We start from the raw sequence: 16,481 nt of genomic DNA on the forward strand, positions 1-16,481 counted from the left end.
TTAAGTTTCTTGTTATTTTTTCCTTTGTGATATAGGCTACAAGTTCATTTTAACATCCAAAATTTATCTGTAAGTGATCAAAACCATAGTTGAAACACAAGAACAAAGGATTTACCTAGTGAGTCATCAAAGTGCTTTATTTTATAAAGCCTTGCTCATGTTTGGAGTGTAATCTAAGCACTAACATATACAATAACAGGTCTTCTTTGCCCTGTCCAAATAAACAGCTTATCAACAAGAATGAGTGACAAAACTGCTACAGAGACAAAAAGAACGCTTTGCTGTAAATGTCTAAAATTGTCTGAAAATGTACACTTGTTGGCCGCAATTAAATATGTACTCCAAGTCTGTGTACCTCATTTTTACTTCAGGGTCTCCCTGTGGCCTCATAGTTCAAGAAGCCACAGCATGCTTCAGAAAATGAAACTTGGATGAGAATGTAGACCACAGGGGTATATAAGGAGAAGACAAAAAAAGAAAATCAAGCCACAGTACCAACTTATTTAAATACATACAATACAAAAGTATACACATACATTACAGTGCTGCGGACATCACTAAGTCAAACGCAACAGAAACTCCTGTAGGAAAGGTTGGGGAAAGGCAAAAAAAATTAGTACACAGCAACAGGGGTAGTATTGCCTTTGGCCGCTGAAGAGAGTGTAATGGGTTGCTATTGTATAGGCTCCTCTGAAGTAAACCACTACATAGGTTATGCACAGTTGCAGGCTTAACAGCACTGACGTTAGTTATGGAGAAGGCATGCTGGCACTCCTGATTTGAGTTATAAACGATAACGGGGAGGGCTTGACTTCTCTTACGTTGCCTACAAAATCCAACAATTTCAATAAAGAAATTTTAAAGGCACAGCTTTAGCACAGTGTATAAGTAGATAAACTTTTAAGCATATGTAAATTTGTCTCTTTCAAGCATGGAGAGTTTCAGGGAAAAATACAAGAAGAGAAGAAATACAATGTTGCTGTTGTTTAAAAATTTTAAACAAGTTAAACATGACCAGCACAGTTTTAGGCAATGTACTATACAATCAAACTCGAGTAAATGGTAGGACAGGTCATTTTGATGCTAAAAGACGACCTTGGGAAAAATCCCTCTGAAATATACTTTCTCATTTTATTGTAAAAGAGTCTGTCACAGAGGTGAGACATTCACTTTAGAATACTACTGCACATTACACCTTGGAAGATGACAAACATTACTTCATTTGTACTGCAAAATAACTTTACATGTAAACTCAAAAGTCATATATTGTATACGGCTCTGAAATTCAGAAATATCCCTGCTTTCCTAATAATGTAAACAGTAAAATTCAGGGTTCATTTTTGGAGGGATAATCTATAATAAAATACTGCTGTTTCAACAGTACAACATAAGCATTTAAACTTCAAATTCCCAGCAAATTACAAGGGAAAGGAATTTCTACAAGTGTGCACATCTTTCATGATGGGTGAAAGATGGAGCTACTATTGCCCAAAACTATGCGCTGCTTCAGATAAGCTTTTTTCCACTTGTAACATTATTAGTTCCTATATTGCAAGAATATAAAACAAATGAAAACCTCAGGTAACAAAGTGAAATAAGCATAATTTTCCCTTAACATAAGTTTACTGTAGCAAAAATGTACACATAGCATGAATTACGTTAGCTCTTTGTAAGATAAGAGACGCTGGCTCTCAGACGTCTGAGAGGCTGAACTTCCTGACGCAATGTGCTGAAAAGAAGACAAAAATGGGAGAGCGGGGTGGGGGGAGGAGAAAACCCAACTGCCAAAACCGAATGGGAAAAGCCTCCGGCACCAAGGACTGTTGCAGCTGCTTTTTTAAGGAGTGCCAGTGTGCAGGGTGTAAGTGTAACATTTGCAGTAAGGTTTTTATTATTATTATCATCATGAAGAATACTGTCATGTATTATTTTAGTTCAAAAAATAAACTGATCCACAGTTTACAATTTGATACCAATATTGTAGATTTAACATGCATTTACTCTTCCCCACCCCCACCCCACACCTCTTCGCTCATTTATTCTGTTTCAGCTGGTAGCATCAGAGTATAACTGTCACAGTGCACTCTGAGGAAGCTGTTCTATTTATTTAATTTATTTGATTTTTTTTTTTTTGCACACACAAAAGAGTCAGAAATAGCTAGAACTATGCTGGGAATATCAGGCAGCTGTTAAAGCGAGTACTCCACCCCACTTCAGTCATCTTTGCCAGCAGATGTAAACAAAGGGGTTGCTTTCTGCAAGGTGAGCGCTTCTCTGAGTTCCTTTTTTTCCCTACGCTTGTAGCCACTGCTGCTGTCCCCAGGTCTTGTGTCTGTCCTATGTAACACGATAGGTTACGTCAAGATGTTGGCAATAAAGTCCAAGAAGCGCTTTGAATACTGTTCAGGGTTAACAGTTGAAATTTCTGCACCAGCCTATACAGAGAATTGGGAGGGGAGAGGAAAGAAGGAAGAACCAGTGTTTTATTCGATGCTTGTCACCGAGAGTGTTACTCAATGTATTTCATGTGCAGTCTCAGAACCAGACACTAGAAAACATAAATTGTAACGGCCCTCAAGCAGAATCTTAGTGATGCCATTTTAGGCTTCTCACGAGTACTGTGATACTCAGTACTCACCACCATAACTGCAGGACACTCATCTTCCATCTCTGAAATGCTTTCTCTTTACTTTCCTTACTTCTTTTTACTTTAATTGTACTTCAGTCTCCTGTGTAATTTCTACTGCATACTTAACCATGCTACCCACTGATTCATCAACAGATTCTGGTCTATTGAGCGGCAGCATCTTCATCTAGAGAAGACTAAATTCTCATACTCAGATCTGGTGTGTCCATACTTGTGTAATATATATTGCGATCTGAATGCTAAATAACCTGGTTTGGAGTATGTGGTAACAATCAGTTACGTTTTTTCAACACATATGCATTTAAACCTGGAGTCACTGAATAAGCTGTACAATTGCTATTTCAGTGAAGTCACAATTCCATTCATATCTTTACTCAAGGTTTTCAGAGCCTTAGGGCACATTTCTATTTATATTTTTTCTGTTTTACGAAAGAGGAAAATTGCACACATGCAATTAATGAACAAACTTCAGTGTCAGGTGGCTCAGGATGGAGACAGCAAAATAAACAAAATGGTTGTACGAAAGTAATGTTCTGTAATAAGTTCTAATCACAGTCAGCTTTAATAATACTATTTTTATTTACGCTTCTATCCCTTATTTAAGCCAGAAGTGTGAGTTTTTAAAGTCTGCTACATTCAAAGTTCATTAATAATTGCCACATAATGGCTGCATATGGTCTGCATCAACTTTCAGCTTCTCTGAGAGCAGAGAGAGTAATGAGACCACTGCTTTAGAGAGACAAAAAATACCTTCTGCAGGCCTGTGCAGGGCTTACTGCTGAGCATTCCACATCACTTTCTACTGTAAACTAAAAAGCCCTGAGCCATATGCTTAAAACCCCCCACAATGCCCTCATCCTTAAGATACTTAGACTGAGGAGGGATTTTAGCCTCATGAACGATTATGCTCTTCTAAAAAAGTTTATGAAATTTGAATCTTATCACCATAGAAGTGATAATGGTACATATAAATCATAATTCGGGAAGACTGGGCTGCTTCACCACGGCTCTTTGGTGTCTACTGCTAAGCAGCAATTTCAGTCAAAATAAAGAAATTCATGGCAGTCAAACAGAAGCCTTCACTTAATGGTGTCCAAGTATTTAATATGTACATTTTATGCCTAATTTTGCAAAATTTTTTAAATGAAGTCTTGTAAAATTACCCACATTATATGCTGAAGAATTAACTTGCCACAGGCTGTACCAAACAATGAAACCATCACTAGGGCCCTGCATCTGAAATAAGATTCACAACAGTTTTCACAGAGCCGTATAATAATACAAGCATCTGGTGAAGGAGCTTTCTTTGCAAGAGTAAGATGCATCTCACTAATTTACGTCAAAGTCCAGAAAAGGCATCTCACTAGAGCTCTGTATGGGTAAGAAAGCTATACGTACAACTGAACAGGGAGTTGCACTCTCAGTATGTAATGTGTAGCAGTTACTCTGTACTTTTGTATAACATATTAAACCAGAAAAAAGCCTGAAGAAATTCAGATCTATTCTCCTTTCCCTAGATTTCCTGAACTGTGCTATATCAGTGCACTAAACAACAAAAATGCAGAAGTATAAATGGAATCAGAGGGAAAAAACCAACCCAGATACTTACCCCATGCTTTACTGTTTTTGCAGCATGGGCAGCTTTCTTTTTTGCATCATAATGAGTAAGAATGTCAATAATGGCCATAAAGTATACTTCCTTCCTAGGTGCATCTGCAAATGGCAAACACATGGCAATAAGAATGACTTTTGAGACGTCTTAATCATGAGTCCTTCTTCTAACAAAGGAGACTCTATAAGGCTCAATCAGCAGCTAAGATAGGTTAATGTCAGTCAGAATCACAGATCTGTAAAGACCACAGGCTCAACTGTCCTTAAATGAGAGCTTAACTGCACTCATATATAATGCAAAACCCCCTAAATGAGTGCAAAATAAAACACCAGCATACAGAAACAGGAATTACTGTTCACTTAAAGAAATGTGTATTTCGTCTTCCTTTATGGAAAAACACTGAAGTTTTATATGAAAGGCAATGTTTCCGTGTCAACAAACAAGATCATATTTTCTTTATGAATAAAACCAGGTATTTATACATGTAAATGCTTATGGAAACAAAAGAAAACTTTCCTATCCTGAACAGCCACAGTTATCTAGTTACACTTAGTTTTACACACTACCACCAATCCCAGCTCAGGCTTCTTATACACTCTTTATGACAACTTTCTTAGCTGGAACAAAGAAATGGGGTACGAGCACACAAATTTTCAAAAAGCAACCAAAAACATAAACTATAACTTGGAATGCTGCTCTTCTCATTCCTTCTAGACTGTTTTTAACAGTGCTGTTTTATCTGTCAGGAAAAGAACAATTATAGATACTACATTTCCTAAAAGGGATGAAAAACCCCCATCAGTTAATTGAGAACTGCTGTATCTGAATAGCTAAGCCAGTATACAATTTGACTGTGTAGTAGGTGAATTATTTGACTGCATCCCCATACATCAAAATGTTTAAGAAATACGTTCATAACAATGCTGAGCATTATAGGTGTCTTCTGCTTTCTGCTGCACCAAACAGCAACTCATTTCCTCTTCTGCATGGTGAATTTATATTTTGCAGTTTAAATTTGCCCATAAGTGGTTGTGAAGACTTTAGGATTCTGATGTAAGATTCAAAACATCTTAACATAAAAATATTTACTACTGCTTACTTTCATGGCATTTTATTCCATAAACATCAATGGCTGGATCAAATTCCCCGGGAGCCAAAGGCAGTGAGCTGTTCAGCGTGTTTCCTGGACTGTCTGGAGGGGTTCCAATGGGGTGGGTCCCATCACTTTCACCTTCCTCTTCTCCATCATTCTCTTCACACTCTACTTCCTCCTGTTCAGCTCTTTCAACATCATGAATTCCAACCAGCAAACTGTAGTCCATGAGTTTTAACTGAGCAAGGAACTAGAAAGTGATAATAAGCAATTTATCAATATCACTGAAAAATGTAAGCTCCACTTACAAACAGGAGAAGTTACACAAAGATGTCATCAGTTGAGAAAACCTGGCGCTTCTAAGAGAGAACAAAAGGGAGGATTAAGTGATAAAGCTAGTGGAAAGATACTTGAATTTATTAAGATGTAGTAACAGCACACAGGTCACTTGCAACTTATATTAAATTATTTTTCCTGTACTGAAGACCGGTGCCTGTGTGAGCCGATGACTCCTGTCTCATGTCCCAGTTAGGGCTATCCTGTCACCACTCAATGTCCAGACTGGCCTCTGTGCTATCGGGTGTGCCGTGACCTGGTGCTAAATCCACCCCCTCACTCCCTTTTAAATCTTATTGAAGAATCGTGAAGAAGTGTTTGAATATTCTTGCAGTGGAAAGTAGTGAAGTTTTACACCACGAAGACCTGAAATGGTGCTATATTCTCTTCACAGTGACAGGCTCACAATTTAAATCATTTAAGCAAAATATGAATGTGAACGGAAGGGTAGTTTTTGATAAAGACTGAGGATGGGATTTTTTAGAAAACTGAAAGATGAATATACTTTATGCACAGACAAAGTGTTATTTTAGGTGAGTGGAGCAGGATAAGGCAGAAAGCTAAGAGAGGAGGGTGGAAATAAGGAAGGTATAAAAGCAGGAAGATGGGATACACAGTTCAAGGAGGTGATGGGTAGGCAGGGCAGAGCTGTGCTACAGCCTAAAAGCAATACTAAAATTTCGAACTTGTGGAGCCCTTGCTTATGGCATGCAGAGAAAGAGGCTGAAAATACAAATTGTTTCAGTTTTTAGAAACTCTAAATGGGTATAAAAAGGAAGTTAAAGCAGACCAGAGAGGAAGGGATTTAAGTCGGACTTTGGAATAGTGATAGTGATGAAAGAGATGAGTATAAAATATTAGGAAACGAGAAAACTACAGTTTGTCAAAATCCCAATTCTGAGAAGAGAGAGGAATTGGAGATAAAAAAGTGACTGCAAATTCAAGTGCTAGAAGAAATATTGTGAGATTGAGAAGAGGTTTTAAGTAGAAGAAATTGGTTTCTAATCATTTCAATATAATGAAGTAAAAGACTCTTCACAGGACTAGAAGAGATCTAAATCTGAAGAGATGATGTACAACGATATACAAGAAGAACAGATGAGATTGGCCAAAGGCGATGGAGTGGAAGGACTCCAGGCGTATCATTAGGCACTTGATAAATACCGAGAGAGACAGGAGAAAAATCTACCAGTAATCATACAAAAAAGCACGAAAGAAAACAGACTCTTGGGAAATAGAGTGAATTGCAAATTAGAAGAGAAAGGCTCTTGGGGGGAAAAAGTGTGCTGCTGCTGACAGCAAATGACTTAAGGATTTCAGCACAAGGAAAAGACCATCTGATTTAAAACGGAAAAAATATTCATATGTGCTTTTTGTCAGAACATTTTCAATGGAATGAGGAGGCAGGAAAATAGACAAGAGGACATCAGAACAGCAGTAATAGATATTTGTCTGTTTGAACACAGGGAGGGGACATAAGACTCAATTATAAGGGAATTACAGAAACAAAACTTACTTAATGACAAACCAGAATGAATATAAAGTCATATAATTTAGAATACTACTCCATATTAAGTTTCACTATGAATATGGTGTGATAAGATAATAATGTGTTAGATGTTGTGCATTTTTTTTCCTTGTAGTGAAATATGAGTGCTTACACATTGGGTACAAAGCATATACTATCAGCTACCTAACAAGGACAGAAGAACCAATAAAAGAAAAACAAGGTTAAAGAACAGCTTGCCATTGTTAAAATCAGGTGCCAGATCACTTCACACCAGTGGTTTACTTGGATATTTAACAATGCTCTGTATACATTTCAAAACCATAAAAATAGCCTCTCAAGACATGATCTGGAATCTGCCATTATATTCACAATCCAGTAAATGATGTAGAAGATCACACACAATCTGCTTTCTGGGGTAATAAAGTATCTTCCACGTTCCTTACACATACTTAAGATATCTTCTGCAACCTACTTACTGTGGAAGCATTAGTCAGCAACAGCAGTGCATGCCAAAAGAGCACAGAACTTAAACCAGAATAAACTTATCTCTAGAGCTGTAACATCAGTAGAGCGGTTTTCCAACACAATGTTTTAAATGTAAAATAAACACACATTGGTATTTCACAAAGTATTTATGTTTTCATAATTATCATAACCATAAATTTCTCATCGTTACTACGATGGGAAACTAGATTTCCTCAAAAGCAAATTATCAGGTAGATTCTCAAGTTACAGTATTTGTTTTGTGCAACTAATGAGATATAGATCTGAAGAACTAGACAAGTCAATTCACAGAGCCATTTTGGTACAAATAGCTGAAATTCTTATTAAGTCACAGACACATTTTGCTATCAGGTCTCTTCTGACACAGAAAACATTGTGTTTAGTGTTATGGAAACTAAAGTCAGGCTGTGTGAACTACTTAGCCCGATATTGATTTTCTTTTATTTGCTGAACTAAATCAGTTATAATAAAATCTTACATAAAATTCACATATTAACACTTTTCTATTAAATACGGACTATATTCAGCCGATTACAAATTTATATGAAAGACGACATTAAGATAATGAGTACAAGTGCTGTATACAAACTACTGAAGCACTCTACTGTTGTGATATTAAGGATGATATAAAACTGGATTACTAATATGAAGCAAATAAACCATGCCTCTGTTACGGACTACAGTCCATGTATGGCCTCATCTCTGGTGTACCTTCACCTGTAAAATACAACTAGCAATACTCACCTCTCTCTTGGGGGCACTTAGAAGTACTAGGCTTGCAAAGCGCTTAGTTCTAAGCAGTACTGTCATTTCAACATCACATCATCAAGGCAGGGACAATGTATGGCAACCAGCTATGGCAGCAAGCCATTTATGACACTAGCAAGCAGTGGTCAACTCCTGAAAGTCTAAACTGTTTTCTTTTAAAACAGTCAGTGCTTACCATCTTATAAACAAGAGTTTTCATTAATGAATTACAGGAACAGTTTCATGGGATATCTGCAATTTGCCACACATTTTAATCACATATAACTGAAGAGGCATGTTCTTACCTCAACGTCCTTTTTGAGTTTCTCAAGGAACATCTTTTTGTTATTCTCATCAATGTGAATCTTTTGGCCATCGTTAATAAAATCGTTGTCTTTGAACGTCGGCAGCTCTTTGGCCTAAAATAAACCAAAACTCCTGTAAGAGCGGGATCACAAAGAGGAGTGTGGTGAAGCTGGCAGCCCAACACAGTCACCCCGCTGTCAGCGGCACCTCCAGAGCTTCCCCGTGCCTGAGAGGGCATGGCCGAGCTGCCCCTCCAGGGGAAGCAGAGGCACCTCCATTGCATGCAGCTCTCTGTAGCTGCACCGATGGAGCCGTTGGCTTAGTTCATCCCCTCCTGTAAATGGCCTAGTAGGTATACATTTACCAGGTGTGCAGCAAATGTAGCTAAAACAAAATCTCTGACTCGATACTTGATTTGCATAGGACCTTGATTTGCATCGAGCTTCTTCCAATACGTCGTTTGTCAAAGTGACTGGCAATAAGTGAAGTCGAAAACACAATCTATACCTTGTAACAAAGTGCTTGTATCAGATCTTATTAGATGAAGTCACACTGGATTGCATTTTACAATGCTACTGTAAATGTTTAAATACCTAATACCAAATAATTATTTAAAAAGCATCGAGCGAACATGAATTATGTAATGCTGCTTAGAATTGGTAAATGCCAGAGAAGACCACTGCCTTTTGAATAAGTAATTAAATGTTCTTGATGTTGGAGCATTAGTGGATCACCTTTAACTCTCCCATGAAGTGATTTGCAACAGCATTAAGGAAAGCCAGAAACTCTCACATGACCAGTGCAGAGAGAGTAACCACTGGTTTCAGTACTAAGACTCCTAAAACAGGCTCTGTTTTCAGAGGGCAGTGACTGGAAGCTTACTTAAAAAAAACCAGCAAGCCAACAAACAAAAAAGCAGTTGCTTCAGGGTATTTGGTCAAGCAAACCAGAAGTAATAGTAGCTTCTACAATCACAGCCTTTAGAAAATTGGTCTGCTAACAACAATGAACAGCCTTTCCCTCTGCCCCCCACCTTTAATAAAGGGTAGGGAAGAACAGGTTTTCTTTACAAAGAAAATGTTGCAGAACAACCAGGTACTGCAGCCCTCAATGACGATGAACTAACAGGTACTTTGAATAAAATAATTTCCCCTTCATCTGAAAGTCCTTCTGCTAGGAATAAAAGGCAGCTAACATCAGCCTGCTGGAATGTCCTCCGTAAGTTTAACTACTCAGGCATTGCTTACAAACTTACTGGAGACAATATTTTTCATAAAGTGTATTTTCTTCCTACAACACAGTAATGAAAATAATCTGTTCTCCAAAATGTATGTATTGGAAAGCACAGCATTGAAACGTGAGCATCATAGCAGACCTGAAATGCCCTTATAGATCTTCATAATGGCCAAAAGTTCTTTTTGCTGCTGGGCTGTGCACAGAAGTGGCCAAAATACTCAGTTCCCCATCTGTCCAAATTTACTTTTTTGGAGCTGGAATTTGTGAATTGCTCAAGATCCCACAATGCTGCTTTTCTTCAGAAAAGTGACCCTTCTCTTTCAATAACTGCCCAATACCACTTCAGCAATTAATAACATTTTAAATTATGAATCCATGTTACATCCACTGCATCCTGATGCCTATGAACTCTGAAAAAAAATAAGGTTCTAGTCTGACTGCTCTGAATTATTACTATGTTGCATCTAGAACGTTCTGATATATGAAAATACCCTCTATTTAACTTAAAATAAAAGGGAGAAACCCCACGCAGCTGAGATGGAGCTATAACCATTCGTACATCCTGGACTCCTTCCATGGAGGACACATCCTGCAGTGATCTGCAGCTTTACTTAAAGACGATGTTAGACGCTTCTTGAAGCTCACCATGAATTGATTACTACAATACGACAGCACGATGTGCATTGATTTTCTTGCTGGCATACTCAATAAGTGGTTTAAGATGAAAATGAGTAGGGGAAACATCAGATAAGCATTCCAGACTAACAGCTGTAGAGATTATCATACACAATTGAGCAAACTGTCCCACGGACGAGGTCTAATTCCGCAGAGGCAGGACCACGGCCAACATGTTGCTAACACCAGAGGATGGAATCCACTGTGTGGGATGCTTAAGAACAGAGATATTTGGATGAATTAATTTAAGATGAAACGATAATGAAAAGAATGCAGGAAATCAAGCTCCTTTCATTTCCAGCCCAAAGTCATTAAAAAAAAATCCTCAGATTATCTTTACACCCAGTATATCCAAGTTATTTATTAAACTAGGCAGAGGTTAAAGTGAAACAAACCCATTAACTCTGAAAAGACCCTATTAATGCTGTTTGAAGCTGGGGGGGTGGGTAAAGAGGAAGGATGTGCTTGTGGTTAAAGATGCTGAGATGCAGGTTCATCTCTAGGCTCTGCCACAGACTTCCTGCATGGTACGGCATCAGCCAGCCAGGCCCAGCAGGCAGTGGGAAGGGGAAGCGCACTTCTCCACCAAAAGCAGTCCTATCTTCAGAAAAAACACACTTACATTACAAGCAACATCTTTTTGGAAGATGCTAGAGCTGGTAAGCCAGTCGTGCAGGTGCCATACTGCACTTTAACCTTGCCTCTATTTTTAATAAAAGTGAGCTAGCAAAGCTGACACAGCTGCATTTCTTGTCTGCCATCACAAGACCCGAGGGGTACTCCCAAGGACATTCAGGGCAGTGAATCAGCTCTCCCAAAAAGCCAGACTCTTCACTGCCTTGTGTGCAGGCTCCCCCAGTCCTCAATAATTCCTCTGAGGATTTTCATCTGAGGTAATTTTTCTTCACCCAAATGCCCGTAGCTGTGAAGACTTGGCAAGTACAGAAGTGCATAAATTAAAAGCCAACACTGAGGCATGTGAAGAAAAAGGAAGAAGAAAGAAAAGCAGTGGGTCCCGTATCAGAAACTGAAGCTAAAAAGCTATGTGCCAGCGGTTGTCCTCACCACATTATCTGTACGATGCGTCCCAGCCTATTCTCTTCCCTCTTTCTAGGTGTTATTAGACAAAGCAGTGGGTTTTTTTGTGTGTGTGTGTGCGTGCACGCTAGGCAATATCATTCTCCCTATTTATTTAAAGCTGAATAGCCCTAGGATACTGTTGCAGTCCCAAACACTACTAATGACAGCCACACAAATAGTGATTTTCGTAGTACTTTAACTGAAATTCATGTCTTAAAATTGATTTGTGAATTTAGGAATTAAAACCTATGAAATATGCAACCAGGAGGGGCTCTTGTAGTTATTTAAAATTCATAATATATGTGTTCATGTGGAAAAATTCTAATATGTACTTTTTTTCTTATGCACTGAAATAAATACAAAGAAAACCACATCGTGGCAGTTTAAAACACTATCTGAATGAAAAAAAATGAGACTTTGCTTTAATGAAATAATTGAAAGAGTTAATTTTTAATGAAGTCTCAAATATTTCCAATGAAGCAAAATCCTTGTTGGAAAAAGATTCTCCTAGAATGTAATTCATTTTAATGAACATATTACTATCATTAAAGAACTAAATATTTTAAGAGCTGCACAGGAGATGAACATCTAACTACTTCCACTAAATTAATAATAGATTTTCTTTCTGAACCATCTCTATTGTTTTTAATCCCCTACTTAAAGATGCAAGAAAGACACAATAGATTTTACAAATATGAAGTATTTCTTTATTAAAAAGGCATATTATTTGCACACTTCAGGTTTGCATTCCAAAGTTTGCCATTGCCACAGAGAATTTTAATGGCAGGAAGATTTCACTGCCTTTGAAAAGGCTGAAAAGCAATAAAGCTTTCTTTGACTAAGATGACAGAATGATCAAGCCTGATTCAAAAACTGAAATTATGGTCAAACAGCCCACTGACATTGTTTTTGGAAAAAAAAAAATCTTGAAACGTTAAGAACCAGGTGAAGTTTTATTTCTATACGAACGTGGAAATAGTTTTTGCAGATTTCTTAACACATCTCAGTTCAGCATCCTATCTTAATGTGCTGTAATGAAGATAAACAATTTTTTCCTGAAGGGATTTTTGTGCATCATGACCAAAAATAATGATGATGGCTAACACTGATGCTGACATTTTGGAAGATGCTCGCTGGAACAGCTGTAGGACAGTTAAGTTTCAGAGTAAGTCCTGGACTAAAAAAAGGAAAAGACTAATTGTCTTCATAACCTGGCAGCATTTTCTCACCTAACAAAGAAGATGAGGTTGTAGGAGAAATGTTGCATAGCAGTCTTATTGTTAATTTGGAACTAGCCACGTGTCACGTTATTCACACAGCTAATCGTGGCAAAATTGGGCTTACAGTTATAACTTCTGAAGATGGTATAAAACATCTGCCAAGAGTGAAGTTCCACACACTGGGCTTCTTTTCCCAATGAATGGCTAACATACACTTTAAAAAAAAAAAAAAATTAAGTTAGATTAACTTTAGACTGACTGGCCTCACCAGCATATATGGAGGGCAGTTATTTTAAAAAAAGGGATGTTATGCTAACTATAGTTTGCAATAATTTGGCACAGGTGGTGTTGAACTGAATCTAAAGTCTGGAGTCACCAGATCCACAAGATGGAAGAACAACTAGAGCTTTCTTTGGAAGTTCGAAGATTGCAGCTTCTTCTCTCCAGTAGTTATGGAAGCTGGGCCCAAACTTTTGTTGTACAATTTGCCTTGTCCTAGGCAGGGGTTTTCTAGCCAAATGAGGGTCTACTTGCCTTCTCAGGGCTGTAAAAGGCAATGGAAATAGAGCTGTAACCCCAAAATGGGGTTTGAGAGGAAACACTGGAATGGTTTTAGCTAGTATAAGAGGCATTTTTGCAGGATAAAAAAAAATTGTGCAGGATGTTATAGACGTATTAGGAATTCAAGCATGTACCAAAACAGCAACTATATATCTTTTCAATGCTCAGGGAAATGCACTCAGAATTATCCCTAGGTTTAATGTCTTCCTGCTGCAAAATGAACATGCAACATATAAAATGCAAGATAAAGTTACCCTTTTATTTTATTTTAATTCTGTTAACATATGGAAACCAGACTTTTAATGTAAATAAAAAACCCCAAACAAACAAAGGCAGATTAGTGATTTGTTTTGAAAAACAATAATGGGGTTGGTGTCATGTGAAGGCTAAATACTGAAACAGGAATCTGAACTCCGAATGTCTATTCCTTTCTTTGCAATGTATTGCAATGTGATGTTTTGAAAGTTATAGTCTCTGTTTATGCAACCTTGAGATTCATTTCACAGAGAAATCTAAGACATGATTCACATGTCTGCTGTGTGAGACTGGCATATGAAGCAGACTGAAATCACCAAAAGAAATAAGTAAAAAAATGTTGTTGTGAAATTAGCAATTTTAAAACAGCAGGAAAACATAGCTCAGATTTTAGGTGATCTACCTTGAATGAACTTTCATCCATAGACATCAAAAGAAAAAAATTAATTCAAGACTGAGTAATCTTGTTGCTATGCTCCTGTACTAAAATTCTTCTTCCTTTAGTTGTAATTGTCCTCTCAGAAATCAGTTAACTACTATATGTTGTAATATATAATGTAAGAAGTACATCTAAGAAGCGATTTGTTACATCTAGGAGCACTTTCCAATCTAGTTATCAGAGCTATGTTTCTTGCATACAATTTAACTAAGAAGTTACATAGTTGTCAACTATGACATTTTTTTTCCAAAAAAGAACTTGAATAGAAAATCCTTTGTTCAAATATATTTACTGTAATTTTTCTGCATTTAACACATACCACAGAGGTGGCAGTGTAACCAGTTTTAGATTAATTGAAATGCATAATAATCTATTACTCAAGATTATATACGGTGGGCTTCAGTTCAGTTAGGTTTTAATTCTTCAAATTTCCTTCCAAGTTGCTCACTCTCAAGCAACATGCTTAAGTTCTTTATAAGTGCAAATAGACTCAGCTGTAACTGCTAATTTGATGTAGTAGTGCAAGCATAGCATAATTGTGAGCAGACAGACCAGCAGGGGAGTTCTGCATTATCCTGGTTTCACTTAAGAGGGCAAAATTGTCCAAGAAATGAATAGAAAATGCCCACTATTAAAATAATAAAAATTTAAAAACATGAAGGAAAGACTTAAAAAAAAAAAAGAGCAGCTGTCAGAATTTGACAACTGTTGAAACATACTGTTCTTTTAAAATTTGAGACATCTCTAAGTGCATGTTATGATATTTGTTGCCAAGAAAGTGATGCCTTCATTATTAAAAATATCACTTATAATGCAAGTGAGAGGAATTGTGCGTTAATGTGAAATCTAAGGGATGGAGCTTGTCTCTGTACTGATTATCACAAAATACTGATATGACAGTTTCAGAGCTTCTCATCAATATGTTAGGATATTAAACAGTTGAAGACAGTCAAACAGGAGATAAACTGAAAACGGGACAGAAAAGTAACATTATCAAAGTCATTCCAGCCAGCTTTTCCTCCTAAAAACTGATTTAAAAACACCTGTTTGAATACTAATACCTATTTTACACTACAACACTAAAGTAGAAAAATACTTTTTTCCACGATTTCTTATTTTACAGTCCATTAAATCTTTCTGCACAATTGCTCCTCCTTTATTAACTCAGTAAATAAAAGAGTAGTTTGACAGGAAAAAGGTTCAAAAACATAATAATTTTAGCCAAGTTTGTAATTTTGAAGTCATTTATCTAAAATTTGCAGTCTGCATTAGAATGTGACTGAGGCTTGCCCTTCTGTTTTCTGACTTCTGCACCTTTAAAAGAAGCTAATATATTGTGTTTGATATTCTGAAAACCATTTGATTACTTGAATGTTGGCGTTTGAAATAAAATATGAATTACTTAAAAGCCCATTTAAAAACTACAGCATTGCCAGACATTTTAGCTGTACATTGTAGCACCAAAAGCTTCTTCCCGTCTTTTATTACTTTTCTGTTTTTCAGATGTGGATACCTTTATAATAAGTAATTAAGTAATGCTGCCATTAATTGAAATTCTATTATTATTAATGACGTTTCAGGGCAATATTACTAAATCGATGATTTAACTTGCCTCTGGCTAAAAATTAGCTCATAAGTTATTACACAAGCTAAGTATTTGAGATTGTCCGGTTTTGTTTCATTTGGAGTAATTTCTTCTAACATAGGAGATGCCAAAATCTCTTCAGAGCATTTGCTAAAATGCCTTTTTTCCTTTTCAAGCTAAAAATTTTCAGGCATTTTAACATCTTTAAGATTCGCTTAAGATTCGCACAGAAGACAACAAACAAAAAGTTTGAAATAGTGACATCTACTTAAGAGAAAATGGAAGTGGAAAAACATGCTATGGGGCTCTCACTTGCCAGTTAGGAATAATGGACCATTTACATACTTATGTCAACAGTCCTCAAGGTCCTGAAATTAGTGCCACACGTGCACAGATAGATCTCATGATTGTAGGTCTTTAGCACTGCTCAGAGTTTCAAAAACAATCTTTCCTGTCTATTTGTATAAATACACAATCCCCTTTTTATTTAAGCTCAAAAACTGTGTGTTAGAAGTTTAGATGAGTAAAAGCACTGCAGTTCTAGTGCCTATTGCAGGAGATTCAGATCGCAGCGATGATGAACGTTCTGAACATCTACAATACAGACACATGGTAGTCTATTCTTCTGACCCTTTCAAATCAAACAGCAGACTCCAATATTTAGACAAAAACCAT

At 37.0% G+C, this 16,481-nt stretch overlaps 1 protein-coding gene across 1 annotated transcript in view; it reads right to left on the bottom strand.

The window, feature by feature from the left end:
• Positions 1 to 116: 116 nt before the first annotated feature.
• The window catches only part of PIP4K2A (phosphatidylinositol-5-phosphate 4-kinase type 2 alpha), a 117,846-nt gene continuing 101,481 nt past the window's right edge, over positions 117 to 16,481 (bottom strand). The window contains exons 7-10 of the mRNA XM_064444788.1: positions 8,755 to 8,868; positions 5,359 to 5,602; positions 4,257 to 4,360; positions 117 to 2,435 (exon numbers count right to left, since the gene is read on the bottom strand). Coding sequence (XP_064300858.1) covers positions 2,355 to 2,435; positions 4,257 to 4,360; positions 5,359 to 5,602; positions 8,755 to 8,868 — 543 coding nt within the window. The 3' untranslated portion in view covers positions 117 to 2,354. The remainder of the gene's footprint in view (positions 2,436 to 4,256; positions 4,361 to 5,358; positions 5,603 to 8,754; positions 8,869 to 16,481) is intronic.

Source organism: Phalacrocorax carbo, chromosome 2, assembly GCF_963921805.1.
Source record: "Phalacrocorax carbo chromosome 2, bPhaCar2.1, whole genome shotgun sequence".
Taxonomy (NCBI): Eukaryota; Metazoa; Chordata; class Aves; order Suliformes; family Phalacrocoracidae; genus Phalacrocorax; species Phalacrocorax carbo.